Source organism: Salmo trutta, chromosome 38, assembly GCF_901001165.1.
Source record: "Salmo trutta chromosome 38, fSalTru1.1, whole genome shotgun sequence".
In the NCBI taxonomy this organism is placed as follows: Eukaryota; Metazoa; Chordata; class Actinopteri; order Salmoniformes; family Salmonidae; genus Salmo; species Salmo trutta.
In genome coordinates, this window is record NC_042994.1 from 30,363,693 (window position 1) to 30,380,125 (window position 16,433).

The 16,433-nt window shown below is 41.7% G+C and overlaps 1 protein-coding gene across 1 annotated transcript; it reads right to left on the reverse strand.

Annotated features, from left to right (window-relative positions):
- Positions 1-7,324: 7,324 nt before the first annotated feature.
- LOC115178586 (zinc finger protein 850-like) lies at positions 7,325-10,141 on the reverse strand (the record flags this gene model as incomplete). The annotated part of the gene is made up of 1 exon (XM_029739842.1): positions 7,325-10,141. A coding segment is annotated over one exon (2,304 nt), but the record flags the coding sequence as incomplete, so codon positions are not given.
- Between the last annotated feature and the right edge of the window lie 6,292 nt (positions 10,142-16,433).

Genomic DNA, 16,433 nt, shown 5'->3' on the forward strand with positions numbered 1-16,433 from the left:
TTGACTTTTTCGTAAGAGAGCATTTTCGCTATCCCTAACCCTTTTCCTAACCTTAAACTAATTATCTTAACCTGCAACATGAATTATCATAACCTCCTGCATAAGTTCTCCAAACCTGGGGCTTCATTTATAAAACGGACTTACGATCAATTTTGATCTTAAGTATGACTAACGCAGAAAACCACGTATAAGTAGTTATTTATAAAAGTAGTTATTTATAAAACTTTACTTTGACGTGGAAATGATCTTATCTCTACGCAAAGTCTAGACTTGACGTAAATGATTTTCCTGCTGGTTATGTAGTGGTATTGGAGTTTGGGACGCAAATGCATCCAAGCCTGTGGTGAACTTTGCATTAGCTTTATGAACAATTTGTGAGGAATTATCAATTAAATGTGTGAGGAATTAATTGCCAGACGCAAGGTGTTTTGAATTAAAAACAGAATGCGATGTTCTATAAATAGTGTGTCAAATTAGAAAAAGTAACCATGGCTGTTCTTGCGTTATTGGAAGACATTGAAAACCGAGCTTTTAGAAGGGAGAGAGTTTTCAGAGACCGGAATGACTTTTTTTGCGCATGACGATCCATGGTTTATAAATCGCTATCGTCTCCCAATAAATGTTCTGTTAGATTTGTGCGCGGATTTAGCACTTAATCTGGAAAGGAAGACACGCTGTAATCATGCCATACCCTTATCTGTCAAAGTACTGTCCACTCTGGGATTCCTCACTGCTGGGACATTCTAGAGCGAAATGAGTGACAGGTCGCAGGTCGGGGTATATCACAGCCATCATTCAGCCGCATTCTGCCACAAGTGATCGAGGCGATTCTACACGTATTGTCCACGAGATACATTAGTTTCCCATACAGTCGACTAACAGGCAAAGCCGAGTTTGTCCGCTCATTTAATTTCTCAGGGGTCATATGTGCAGTTGACTGCAAGCATATTGCATTACGCGCACCGTCTGTCGATGAACATGCATATGTTAACAGGAACAATTTCCATTCATTGAATGTTCAGATCATCTGCGATGCCCGTATGCAACTACACAATCTATGCTCCAAGTGGCCAGGGTCAACGCACGACTCATTCATTACACGTCACAGAGTATGCCTGCGTCTAGAAGCTGGTGAGAGTGGAGTCGGGTGGCTTCTCTTGAGTTCTCCCCCCCAGTCTATAATAGCCTATTAACCGTGCAAAAATAATGTGACAACTGTTTTACCCTATTAGGTGACCGGGGCTATCCACTGAAAACGTGGCTTCTCACTCCATTTGCCGATCCCCGAACAGCAGAGGAAATACGCTACAATTTGGCGCAAGGCAGAACAAGGTCGGTTGTGGAGCACACCCATGGGACTGCTGAAGAGCAGGTGGCGTTGCCTTTATGCATCAGGCGGAAAACTCCTCTACAAGCCAGAGAAGCTAATTTAACAAAAATACAAAACTTAAATGAAGTTTAAAATTGGTCAACATATAGCAACATTTTATTGAAATTGCACACACAAAAGGTTCTGGCCAAATAGCTGAAAACAGTTTTTAATTTGGCCCTAAAGTTACTGAGATGACCCCTTGAAGCATGTTCGTTTTGTAGCAATGCTGGTGTAAATGAATGGAATCAGCTGGTGTAAATGAATGGAATCAGCTGGTGTAAATGAATGGAATCAGCTGGTGTAAATGAATGGAATCAGCTGGTGTAAATGAATGGAATCAGCTGATTCCATTCGTTTACACCATCATTGCTACGAAATGTTAACAGATTTCAAGGGGACATCTCAATAACTGTAGTGCTCATTAGTAGTGCAAGTTTGTTTGACAAAAACATTGGGGTGTGAAATTTCAAACCTAAATATAAGATGTTGGCCTGTTTTAAGAATGAATGGTTTCCCTCCCCAATCAAAGGTGACACGCATATTACTGGCATGTGGTGTGCTCCACAACATAGCCCTGAGGCATGGTATTGAAATGGATGCAGAGATTAGAATGGACCCCCAACAGCCTCCTAACCCACCACCCAATGGAGCACCTGCCCCGGCTGATGCATTGAGGAGGCGGCAGCTCATACAGAGATCGGGGGTAAGAAACAGAATACCAGATAATATATAAAGCAAAGGTTTTTTATTCATGTTGTGGAAAACGTTCAACAACTGCATTATGTAAATGAATCAAAACCCTGCATATTCTTCCGAGTTCAGTCACAATCTGCCCAACCAATGTGTTCAACTCGTTCTGGGTTTGCAGGACTAAGGCGGTCAACATGCGAACTGTAGACGTGGAAACAGACGTAGATGGACCCTCTACACCTGTGGCCAAACATTCCCCCTCACTCCTGGCACCTGTGGGTCTGCAACGCTTGGGAAACGGGCCTCAAGGACTTCATCCCGGCGCACGGATGCAGACGTGGAAGGACCCTCGACAACTGTGGGCAAACCTTCCCCCTCACTCCTGGCACCTGTGGGTCTGCAACGCTTGGGAAACGGGGCCTCAAGGACTTCATCCCGGCGCACGGATGCAGACGTGGAAGGACCCTCGACAACTGTGGGCAAACCTTCCCCTCACTCCTGGCACCTGTGGGTCTGCAACGCTTGGGAAACGGGGCCTCAAGGACTTCATCCCGGCGCACGGATGCAGACGTGGACAGACCCTCGACAACTGTGGGCAAACCTTCCCCCTCACTCCTGGCACCTGTGGGTCTGCAACGCTTGGGAAACGGGGCCTCAAGGACTTCATCCCGGCGCACGGATGCAGACGTGGAAGGACCCTCGACAACTGTGGGCAAACCTTCCCCTCACTCCTGGCACCTGTGGGTCTGCAACGCTTGGGAAACGGGGCCTCAAGGACTTCATCCCGGCGCACGGATGCAGACGTGGAAGGACCCTCGACAACTGTGGGCAAACCTTCCCCCTCACTCCTGGCACCTGCTGCTTTGGGAGCCTCTCGTACTTTATCCCTGGGTGGAGGGCGCAAGGGCTGCAACGCAGCTTCCCCCGTTTCTATGTAAATAAAATAATAAAATAAATCAGTGCATGTCTTTGTATATTAAGTTACCGACAACCAAGTTTCACATTCTTTTAATTACTTACTGTGATCCAGTGATGCAGTCATGGGGGTTTCGTGCGCCGACTTCACCGTTTCCGTGCACAATCAAGTCCCCAAGTAGAAGAAACCTATTGATTTTGTGACCACTTGACCTTTCCTCTAGCGCCACCATCAGGTACAGTTATTTAAAGCTTTGAATGGGTTGATTGGGTTCTGGAGGTGTGTGGTTACAGAAATTGTGCAGGGTTGGTGTGGCCTGTGACGGTGGGGCCCAATGTGATATCTTTTCACGGGGCCCAAAATCCCTGGCGGTGCCCCTGAGTCCACCTAATAATACGTGTTGCCTGTCTTCAATCTACTCTACCATCACCGTGATCTCGTCTTCCAAAAAGTTTGCTTCTCTCTTTTGGTCCTTTTTGGGCTCTTCCTGACTAAACCGTCATTTGTACTAGCATTCTATACGGGGAAATCGCTGAAATAGCCTTCCCTGTGGCTCAGTTGGTAGAGCATGGTGTTTGCAACGCCAGCACGGTGTGTGCAACGCCAGGGTTGTGGGTTCGATTCCCACAGGGGGCCAGTACAACAAAAAAAAAATGCATGAAATTAAATGTATGAAATGTATGCATTCACTATTGTAAGTTGCTCTGGATAAGAGCGTCTGCTAAATGACTAAAATGTCAAATGTAAGGAATGTTCAGGTGCCATCAATATTAAGTTAATTTGAGATTTATAGATCACAGGTACGTTAAGTTACAAATGGGCTTCTTAGAACCTGCGTAAGCAAGGTTTTCTTATGCTCGGTATCTTTTATGAATTGAACGTAAGCACACCGTCGGGAAATGATCTTACGACTAAGTTCAAGTATAAATCTAAGATTTTTTTATTTATAAATGAGGCCTAAATGCTACGAAAAAGTGACTTCCAGTCGTAGCTATATGGTATTTTTATGGAGTCTAGTAACAGTGCATAGATGTATGTAATTAACATCCACTAACACAGTTAAAAATAATGGCTAACACTGTCACAAAAATTCATTTTATTTTTCAGATTGTCGTGTCTTTGGCATCATTAAAACTGAAGACTTATTTATTAAATAACTCTGTAATTATTACGTGATCAAACCGATTAATCATGTAACTGTAATTAACTAGGAAGTCGGGGCACCAAGGAAAATATTCAGGTTACAAAGTTATAATTTTCCTAATATAACTTTCAGATATTTTAATATCTGATCAATTAGTCTTCAATTTAATGAATTATTCTTTACCTCACGTTAGTCTCATTCCAAACGTCGTAAATTGTTGGTTATCTACACGAACCCAGTCTTCACTATGAGTCATCCATACATCAATTGTCTTAAAATCATTTATTTACTAACTAGGTAATTCACAGAAATGCTTAACAAACAGTAGGTATGGTTACAAGGAAATGATAGGAGAATGTGCCCTAGTGGGCTAAACCGGCATGGCGGCTTGTAAGACAAAAGGGGAGTGTGGGGTCAGCTGAGGAGGCACGACAGAGTTGATAATTCTAACAATTGAAATGCTAATCCTTTGCACCAGAACGCTCACTAATTCGGGAATAATTGCAATCAATATATATATTTACGCTCAGTGTGTCGTCGGGATCTCTGTTGAAAAGTTAGTTTCTGTTGGAGAGTTTGTCCGCTCTCTCTCTGTCGTGGTTAGAATGGATAGTTCTGAGTGACATTCATTCATGTCGTTATAGAATAGATGTTTCGGCGGTTGTCGGTCTTCACGTTCAATGATACCAAATTCCTAGCTGCAGACTAGTAATTAATATCAAAGACTTGTTCTTATTCTGTCGGTATCGATAGTCTAAGAGTTTAACCACGTGGTATGGTTAAAAGTTCAGCAAGAGAAATGCATGGAGAGAAATCCAACCTTTAGCCATCTCGTAATTGAGGTAAGCTTGGTCTCCTCTCAAACCTTGGCCCTCTCGTTATCGAGGTAAGCTGGTCTGAAATGGGAAAACCCAGGTGGGGGTTTTATTCGGAAGAGCAGAAAAGGGCCTGTCCCATGACGCCAGACCATAACTGTGCTCATGGGCTGTCCTCTGATTTAGTTAAACTCCAAAGAAAATTGGAGTTTCCTTCATTAAACAGTCCAAAATCACATTACACAATTTCACAAACAGTTCCATCCCCACTCATTCATTTTATACAACAATTAGATGTAAGCCTCATAGCTGAGGCTATTGTATAAACAGCGTTATGGTAATGTGGCCGTATTGTCTCTCATGAGTTTCACAAAATTGTACCAAACGGACCAGTTCGTGGCTGGATTCTTCACCGATCTTTTATACCTTCTCCAGAACATAAATGTTGTTCGGTTCTCCAGTTCTGTGAGGTGGAAGAAATTCCTTTGTTTTCTCTATGAAACTTACTCTCTCTCTATACTGTGGCCATGAGGAGAGGATCTCCTCCAGGAATTTACGACCTCTCTTACAGAGCCTGGTGTCAGGATTATAGAGAGGGAGAGGGTGATGGTGCTCGCTGTACGCAAAGAGTGCAACGTCATGACAAGATAATATGTTGCATTAATCAAATTCTTTTAGTTATCTGACATGGTGGAATAATGCTTATGTGAACATTCATGTGGTGGTGAATGTTTTAAATGTCAACATCTTATCAATATCATCAGAACAACATCATTACATTTTTATACTCCTTTAACTTGAAGACTAGTACAGGAATTAACTCAATGACACAATTCAAGAGGTTTCAAAGTTAGAATCAAAAAATGCACATTCTACTGATATACAGTGCCTTCGGAGAGTATTCAGACCCCTTGACCTTTCCACATTTTGTTACATTACAGCCTTATTCTAAAATTGATAGAAATAGTTTTTCCCCCTCATCAATCTACACACAATATCCCATAATGACAAAGCAAAAATGCTTTTAGGTTTTTTTGTTGTTGCTAATTTATATATATAAAAACTGAAATATCACATTGACATAAGTATTCAGACCCTTTACTCAGTACTTTGTTGAAGCACTTTTGGCAGCAATTACAGCCTCAAGTCTTCTTGGGTGTGATGCTACAAGCTTGTCACATCTGTATTTGGGGAGTTTTTCCCATTCTTCTCTGTAGATCTTCTCAAGCTATGTCAGGTTGGATGGGGAGCGTCACTGCACAGCTATTTTCAGGTCTCTCCTGAGATGTTCAATCGGGTTTAAGTCCGGCCTCTTCACCCCAGTCTGAGGTCCTGAGCGCTCTGGGGCAGGTTTTCATCAAGAATCTTTCTGTACTTTGTTCCGTTCATCTTTACCTCGAACCTGTCTAGTTTCCCACTCCTTGCTGCTGAAAAACATCCCGCTGCTGAAAAACATTCCCATAGCATGATGCTGCCACCACCATGCTTCACCGTAAGGATGGTGCCAGGTTTCCTCCAAATGTGATGGTTGGCATTCAGGCCAAAGAGTTCAATCTTGGTTTCATCAGACCAGAGAATCTTGTTCTCATGGTCTGAGTCTTTAGGTGCATTTTGGCAAACTCCATGCAGGATTTAATGTGCCTTTTACTGAGGAGTGGCTTCCGTCTGGCCACTCTACCATAAAGGTCTGATTGGTGGAGTGTTGCAGAGATGGTTGTCCTTCTAGAAGTTTCTCCCATCTCCACAGAGGAACTATAGAGCTCTGTCAGAATGACCATCAGGTTCTTGGTCACCTCCCTGACCAAGGCCCTTCTCCCTCGATTGCCGAATTTGGCCGGGCGGCCAGCTTTAGAAAGAGTCTTGGTGGTTCCAAACTTCTTCCATTGAAGAATGATGGAGGCCACTGTGATCTTGGTGACCTTCAATGATGCAGACATGTTTTGGTACCCTTCCCCAGATCTGTGCCTTGGCACAATCCTGTCTTGGATCTCTACGGACAATTCCTTCGACCTCATGGCTTGGTTTTTGCTCTGACATGCATTGTCAACTGTGGGACATTATATAGACAGGTGTGTGCCTTTCCAAATCATGTCCAATCAATTGAATTTACCACAGGTGGACTCCAATCATGTTCTAGAAACATCTCAAGGATGATCAATGGAAACAGGATGCATCTGAGCTCAATTTTGAGTCTCATAACAAAGGGTCTGAATATTTATGTAAAAAAGTTATTTATGTTTTTATTTTTAATAAAATTACTACAAATTCCAAAAACCTGTTTTTGCTTTGTCATTATGGGGTATTGTGTGTAGATTTCTGAAGAATGTGTTTTATTTAATCAATTTTCGAATAAGTCTGTAACATAACTAAATGTCAAATGGTCTGAATACTTTTCAAAGGCACTGTAATTTAATCATTTACATTTTGCAAAATCCAAATCATGTAACCAATGAAATTCAATTTGCAACATCCCAAAACATATATCCAATCAAATGTCTTTACTAATAACCAAATCATATCAAATCCAAGAGGTTTCAAGGTTACAATCAAGAAATGCACATTCTATCATTCTATTAATCTATTTAATCATTTACATTTTGAAATACCAATATCCAACACTAGACTTGTATTCAATCAATCAAAATTCATAATCAAAATACAAAAATATATATTCTGATTTTAGATGTGATCATGACTTGAGAAGAATAAAGAAAAACAAAGGTAGGTCTATTTTAGAGGAAGCTTTCATACATACAATATGATTTGATGTTGCATAAACCAAAACACAAATTATTAGTCAAAAATATAAGTCAGAACCACAGCCTCACTTTTCTCTCATGTGATTTCAGGTCCTCTGACCGGGAAAATGTCTTTCCACAATGACATTATTGGAAAGGCTTCTATCCTGTGTGTGTTCCTTCATGCCTTTTCATGTTTGCTAACTGGGTAAAACTCTTTCCACATTGGGAGCATTGGAAAGGCTTATCTCCTGTGTGTGTCCTCTCATGCTTTTTCAGTGTCCCTAACTCTGTAAAACTCTTTCCACACAGGGAGCATTGGAAAGGCTTCTCTCCTGTGTGTAATCTCTCATGCATTTTCAATGTCCCTGACCGGGCAAAAAAAATTCCACAATGGGAGCATTGGAAAGGCTTCTCTCCTGTGTGCATTCTCTCATGCATTTTCAAGTTCCCTAACCGGGGAAAACTTTTTCCACACTGAGAGCATTGGGAAGGCCTTTCTACTAAGTGTGTTCTCTCATGTGCTTTCAGGTCCCCTAATGAGGAAAATGTATTTTCACACTGGGGGCATTGATATGGCTTCTCTCCAGTGTGTGTTCCTTCATGCCTTTTCATGTTCGCTAACTGGGTAAAACTCTTTTCACATTGGGAGCATTGGAAAGGCTTCTCTCCTGTGTGCGTCCTCTCGTGCTTTTTCAGTGTCCCTAACTCGGCAAAACTCTTTCCACACAGGAAGCAGTGGAAAGGCTTCTCTCCTGTGTGTATTCTCTCATGCATTTTCAAGTTCCCTAACCGGGGAAAACCTTTTCCACACAGGGAGCATTGGAAAGGCTTATCTCCTGTGTGTGTCAGCTCATGTGTTTTCAGGTCCCCAATCTGGGTAAATCTTTTTCCACAGTCTGAGCAGTGGTGGGGCTTCTCCCCTGTGTGCATTCTCTCATGTGTTTGTAGATTCCTTAACTGGGTAAAACTCTTTCCACAGTGGGAGCATTGGAAAGGCCTATCTACAGAGTGTGTTCTCTCATGTTTTTTCAGGTCCCCTGATGAGAAAAATCTCATTTCACACTGGGAGCATTGATATGGCTTCTCTCCAGTGTGTATTCGTTCATGCACTTTCAAGTTCCCTGCGTGTCTAAAGCCCTTTCCACACTGGGAGCAGTGGAAAGGCTTCTCTCCTGTGTGTGTCATTTCATGCGTTTTCAAGTTCCCTAACTGGGTAAAACTTTTTCCACACTGGGAGCAGTGGAAAGGTTTATCTCCTGTGTGTGTGCGCTCATGTGATTTCAGATTCCCTAACCAGGTAAAACTCTTTCCACACTGAAAGCATTGGAAAGGCTTCTCTACTAAGTGTGTTGTCTCATGTGTTTTCAGGTCCCCCGATAAGGAAAATGCATTTTCACACTGGGAACATTGATATGGTTTCTCTCCAGTGTGTGTTCCTTCATGCCTTTTCATGTTCGCTAACTGGGTAAAACTCTTTTCACATTGGGAGCATTGGAACGGCTTCTCTCCTGTGTGCGTCCTCTCGTGCTTTTTCAGTGTCCCTAACTCGGCAAAACTCTTTCCACACAGGAAGCAGTGGAAAGGCTTCTCTCCTGTGTGTATTCTCTCATGCATTTTCAAGTTCCCTAACCGGGGAAAACCTTTTCCACACAGGGAGCATTGGAAAGGCTTATCTCCTGTGTGTGTCAGTTCATGTGATTTCAGGTCCCCTATCTGGGTAAATCTCTTTCCACAGTCTGAGCAATGGTAAGGCTTCTCCCCTGTGTGCGTTCTCTCATGCTTTTGTAGATTCTCTAACTGGGTAAAACTCTTTCCACACTGAGAGCATTGGAAAGGCCTCTTTATTGAGTGTGTTCTCTCATGTTTTTTCAGGTCCCCGGATGAGGAAAATGTTATTTCACACTGTGAGCATTTATAGGGCTTCTCTCCAGTGTGTCGTCTTTCATGCACTTTCAGGTTCCCTGCATGTCTAAAACCCTTTCCACACAGGGAGCAATGGAAAGGTTTCTCTCCTGTGTGTGTCATCTCATGTGTTTTCAAGTTCCCTAACTGGGTAAAACTTTTTTCACACTGGGAGCAGTTGAAAGGCTTATCTCCTGTGTGTGTCCGCTCATGTAATTTCAGATTCCCTAACCAGGTAAAACACTTTCCACAGTCTGAGCAGCAGAAGGGCTTCTCCCCTGTGTGTGTTCTCTCATGTGTTTGTAGACTCCCTAACAGGGTAAAGCTCTTTCCACACTGAGAGCATTGGAAAGGCCTCTCTACTAAGTGTGTTCTCTCATGTTTTTTCAATTCCCCTGATGAGGAAAATGTATTTTCACACTGGGAGCATTGACATGGCTTCTCTCCAGTGTGTGTTCCTTCATGCCTTTTCATGTTCGCTAACTGGGTAAATCTCTTTCCACATTGGGAGCACTGGAAAGGCTTCTCTCCTGTGTGTGTCCTCTCATGCTTTTTCAGTGTCCCTAACTCGGTAAAACTCTTTCCACACTGGGAGCAATTGAAAGGCTTATCTCCTGTGTGTGTGCGCTTATGTGATTTCAGATTCCCTAACCAGGTAAAACTCTTTCCACACTGGGAGCAGTGGTGTGGTTTTGCTGGTTTGGTCTTCTCTGAGTCTGAAGGACTCTTCCTGTTGTGAGAGTCTGGTCTTTCACCTGCTGAAGGCAAACAGAGTATGTGGTTAAACAGAGAGATCTAAATGAAACCTCTACATGATACAACTGTCTTTCTACAAGGTTTCATCTAGACTAGATCCCTCAATAAAATGCATAATCTTCAAGACCCTGGTGCTTGGTTACGGAGCAGTAAGGGGAACTGCTCCTCCGTTCCTTCATTCTATGATGGATGCAAGAGATTAGCTGAACAACTTCTGTATCGTTTTATTAAACAAAGATGTGCACAGGAAGACTGCAGAGACTAAATGACTCTTCTACATGGTTGTAACACTGTGCCACCCTCCTGGAGGGAGGGCAGACCTAAATACTCTGACCTTAACTGTTCCTTGTTTCATCCATCCCTGGGTTAAAACATTAAATCAAGGCTGACTTGGGGGTTGAATAGACGTTACATTTGAATCACTTCAGGACACCCATGGGTTGATGTACCAATCACTAAGACCTGCTTTATGGTGACCTCTGACCTTATAGAGGGTACCTAGAGGTCAAATTCCAATAGGAAATCATCATCAGAATAGTGTTCTTTCAGAGGAGCTCCAAATGGAACCTATTGGTTGTGTGGAAAAATGGCTTACTATAGTATTCCATGGAACTGGGGAGGGACATGTACTGTAGGGTTTGTGGTGACAGCTATGAGAACTGTTCAGAATAATGAGAGGGATCTGAAGGCTTTGTTTAAAGACTACAGACCTCCTGGAATGAGGAGAGATAAGAGATCTCTGGCAGGCATCACTCACACTCAGGCACATGCCTCCAGGTTCTTTGGGGGTGTTTTTTTCCTGGGTATGGAGTTGCATGTGAGTTAAATCAAATTTGAGACATCTCTAGCCACAGAGAAAATTGGCAATGCTACTCGAAATGCCCTGGAAGAATTAAATAGGTAAATGAAAGAATTGCGTAAGTTAGCTCTGCAAAACAGAGAGGTCCTTGACTATATTTTGGCAGGTCAAGGGGGCACATATGCAATCATTAATGAATGTTGTACTTTTGTCCCAGATCACTCTTCTAATGTGACTGATCTTGCTGAATACATTGCCACTGTTGCTAAAAATAATTATCCAAAACCAGATTCGACACTTGCAACTTGGTTTGAATCCCTGCTTGGAAATTGGGGATCCCAAATTGCCCAGTGGGCTGCAGTGTGTATTTTTTGTTTAGTTTGTTTAATTGTGTTATTAACATGCTTTAAGGTGATTTGTGCCTCTCTGGCTGGTAAGATTTCAGCAGCTATCATGTTTTGTGCTCCTACAGAGAACAGTGAAACTATTGAGCTGCCAACACTGGATGAGAGTCCCATTTCCCCCTGTAGATGCAGACTATGATTAATGGTTGAAGGTTGTTTTCTTTGGTTGAGGGTGAGGTCATCTAAACCCTTAAACCCGTTTTACATTATGTGGGACACTGAGCTGATGAGCACCAACCTTTTGAAGATCTTAGCAGAATTGTTAAACAACAGGGTTTTAGGTTTATGTCCCAGGGGCAGTTAGTGAAAAACACAGGTCAATCCAACCCGACTGTGGAAAGAGGTATGGAAACAATGGATAACATTGAGAGAGTTATTCACCTCTGAATCTACAGATGCCTTGTGTATGTATGTGTGTATTCTTTGTCATATACTCACTCACATTGGTTAGAACTTTCTGATTGTAGGTTTTTAGCTTGATTTAACTTGTCTAGTTAAATAACAGTTACATTTTTTAATTTATTTATTATAATATCATGTTATAGAAACTCCTTTTGATAGAAGCTAAAATCTAAATGCTTACTTTAACATGTAATTATTGTTATCACACAAGTGATAAAAGGATGGAATGTACTTTGGTGTCATAAACAATCCTTGGTTCCTGTCTGTGTCTGGCCAAGAGATGAGGGGGAGGGGCCCCTCCAGAGGAACATCTGTCAGAACGCCCAGAAAATGTTCTTTATGTTAAGATAGACGGAGCCAGTCACATGTGAACCGATCCAACGAATCATGTTTATGTAGGTTTAGATATCAGTATAAGGCTCTATGTAAGGAAGGCCCTTTCACAGCTCACTTCAGACCGGTACTTACGCATCTAAGTTTGACTATGACCTCTCCAGCTCGCTGACAATAAAAAGTGATTCATTTAATATTGACTTTTAGTGTCCTATATAAGAATGTCCACAACAATCCCTAGTGTGAAGCATGGTGGTGGTGCCATCATGCTGTGGGGATGTTGTTCAGCGGCAGGGACTGGGAAAGTAGTCAGGATCGAGGGAAAGATGAACGGAGCAAAGTACAGAGAGATCCTTGATAAGGACCTCAGACTGTTCACCTTCCAACAGGACAACAACCCTAAGCACACAGCCAAGACAACGCAGGAGTGGCTTCGGGACAAGTCTCTGAATGTCCTTGAGTGGCCCAGCCAGAGCCCAGACTTGAACCCGATTGAACATCTCTGGAGAGACCTGAAAATAGCTGTGCAGCGATGATCCCCATCTAACCTGACAGAGCTTGAGAGGATCTGCAGAGGTTGAGCAGACCACTATAATCTGGCTCTCCAGAGCTCTATAATAATAGATCATGTCATGCCTTTAGGCTGAACAGAGCTCTATAATAATAGATAATGTCATGTTTACAGGCTGAACAGAGCTCTATAATAATAGATAATGAAGACTACAGTATTTCAGTTAGGGCTGATCCCAATTAGTTGACTGGTCATTAGGCTGTTGGTTGACCGAGATGGTTTTAGTCAAGCAGTAACACACATGTATATTTGCGCCCATCTCAATGAACTAATCCATTGCGGAGGCCTAGACTAAAAGCAAATGTATGCTTGATCTGAAAATGTGGTTGGTGGCTCCATATGGAGGGTGTGACGCAATTATGAAGCATCCGGAGGCATGCAGAGGCCAAATCAAGCTCTGTACCGCATCGCCATGGCTCTGTATAGCTCTGCATTGACATGATTGGTTGACGGTAGGTGGGGGCGATACATCCTGTATAAACACAAACTCACTTCCTTCACAACAGCTCAGCACTGCTCCGCGAAGCAAAGAAGTATGAATTCCCTGACTTCTGCTGAGGTCGTATCACCGTAAAACTACACGGTCAATACAGACGTTGGATTGACCATGCGCCCAGACGCACGATGCACTTCTCTCTCCAGAACGCACTCTCTCCTGCCAATTTGTGCACATTGTTTCATAACTTCATTCTTTGAATAGTTTGAGTTTTAGTGCCTATCAATTCCCCATTACAAGTACCACCAGTAGAAAATGTGCTGTTAATTCCTATCATTTCTAATCTACAAAATGTGTTACTTTGGTTGCAGTAATGTTTGAGAATGCATTCAATATTATTATTCCAGTCTTCCGTTATCATTGTCAGACATTGTTTGCACGACCTATGAAACACTTGTGAGAAACAAGTTTTGGTTTATTTCATTTCATTTATGAGTTTTGGCAATTTAGTCATTGTCTTTTGTTTGGAGTGCTCCTGTCAATGTTGAGTAAGGACGCGTCTGCATAAAAGTAGGCCTATAGGCTGCCTGGTAGAGGTCGACCGATGATTTTTAAACACCGATACCAATACCGATTATTGGAGGACCAAAAGGAGCTGGTGCCGATTATTTGTAGGATCAAAAAGTGATACCGATTATTTGGCCGATTTTTAGATTTACATTTGTAATAAGGACAACAATACTGAATGAACACTTTTATTTAAACTTAATATAATACATAAATAAAAACTATTTAGTCTCAAATAAATAATGAAACATGTTCAATTTGGTTTAAATAATGCAACAACAGTGTTGGAGAAGAAAGTAAAAGTGCAATATGTGCCATGTAAAAAAAGCTAACGTTTAAATTCCTTGCTCAGAACATGAGAACATATGAAAGCTGGTGGTTCAATATCCCCAGTTCTTCAATATTCCCAGTTAAGAAGTTTTAGGTTGTAGTTATTATAGGAATTATGATGCGTTGACTATTTATCTCTATACCATTTGTATTTCATATACCTTTGACTATTGGATGTTCTAATAGGCACTTATCTCGGGAGTTGATAGGCTTGAAGTCATAAGCAGCACTGTGCTTCAAGCATTGCTTAGAGCTGCTGGCAAAACGCAGTAAAGTGCTGTTTGAATGAATGCTTACGAGCCTGCTGCTGCCTACCACCGCTCAGTCAGACTGCTCTATCAAATCATAGACTTATAATATAATAAACACAGAAATACGAGCCTTTGGTCATGAATATGGTCAAATCAGGAAACTATCATTTCGAAAACAAAATGTTTATTATTTCAGTGAAATATGGAACCGTTCCGTATTTCATCGAACAGGTGGCATCCCTAAGTCTAAATATTGCTGTTACATTGCACAGCCTTCAATGTTATATCATAATTATGTAAAATTCTGGCAAATTAATTACGGTCTTTGTTAGGAAGAAATGGTCTTCACACAGTTCGCAACGAGCCAGGCGGCCCAAACTGCTGCATATACCCTGACTCTGCTTGCACTGAACGCAAGAGAAGTGACACAATTTCCCTAGTTAATATTACAGTGTAGTTGAACAATTCCTACAGTACTGAACAACATATTCAAGTGTTGAACTTCAGTAGAATGCCCCATTTAAAACCACACATTGTTCAACAACTGCAGAGTTTGTGTCACTGATAGATAGTACTCACGGGTGTTAATCAGATCTCCAACCTCCTCTTCCTCCTCCAATGTGACAGTAATCTCCCCCTCCTTCACATCAAAAACGTCTTCCTCTTCTTTCACTGTGATAGTCATCTCCTCCTCTTCCTCTTTAACGCCCAACACAGCATCGTCATTTTTATCTTCCTCCTCTTCCTTCACAGTAACCTCCTCCTCCTCTTTCACAAAAACGTCTTCTTCTTTCACCGTAACAGCCTCATCTTCCTTATCTTTCTCTGTCCAGCAGACCTCTTCTTCTTTAACAGGGGGGGAGTAGCTTAGTGAGCTCATGGTCAAGGTTGTTAGCGTGGTAACGTTAGCTAAATATCATTAGCGACTAGGCTACTGCTAACTTAACCAGACAGCTAGTTGACTAATATTAATGTAAATATGAAAATTAAGGGGTAACTAGTGGATACGACATGCATGTATTTTTAACTCCCCGAAACGGTCTAAAAAAAACGTCAATGTTCCGGTTGTATGTTGGCTAGCAAGCTACCTAACAGTTAGCTGGTTGGATCAGTAGCCGTGTTGTTCTCGTTGAAGAAGCGTCCCGTCCACTAGAATAGACGTCACACTAGCAACAGCGCATGAAAGACGCATATCGCCATCTGTTGATTGGAGTTGGTAAAGCAGTAGAGGAAAATGTTTATTTTTCATTTAATTCATTAAAGAATAATATTACGTAAAGAAGTACAAAGGAAAACTTGTGTTGATTGATTAGTTCCAAAACAAAATTATGAGTGAGAAGTTAGAACATCTACTACACAATGTCTTATTCATTTTTACTCAGATAAACATATGTTACATGATCCTTTTTACAATCAGCACCTATATTCTCTGAAATGGTGGAATAATACTGATGGAACATTCATGAGGTAGTGACTGTTTTTAATGTCAACAGCTTTGATGACTAGTACTGTAGTGGCTAAAGGTTCCTAGATAAAAAAAATAACAAAATAAAAGCCAAAGAAATTCTAATCTAATTGTATTGGTCACATACACATGTTTAGCAGATGTTATTGCGAGTGTAGCGAAAATGCTTGTGCAACTAGTTCCAACAGTGCAGTAATATCTAACAATTCCACAACTACCCAATACACCCAAATCTAAGTAAAGGAATATATAAACTTCTTTCACCTTTATTTAACTAGGCAAGTCAGTTAAGAACAAATTCTTATTTTCAATGACGGCCTAGGAACAGTGGGTTAACTGCCTTGTTCAGGGGCAGAACGACAGATTTTTACCTTGTCAGTTCGGGGATTCGATCTTGCAACCTTTCGGTTATCGGTTATTTTTGGGTTTACTACCTTTTTATTTGGGCATTTTTATTGTTCAGAAATGTGGTGGGTACTCTCCGTTCGCGGGACTTTATCCTGCTAACTGTTCCAAATGTCCGAACTGAATTTGGTAAA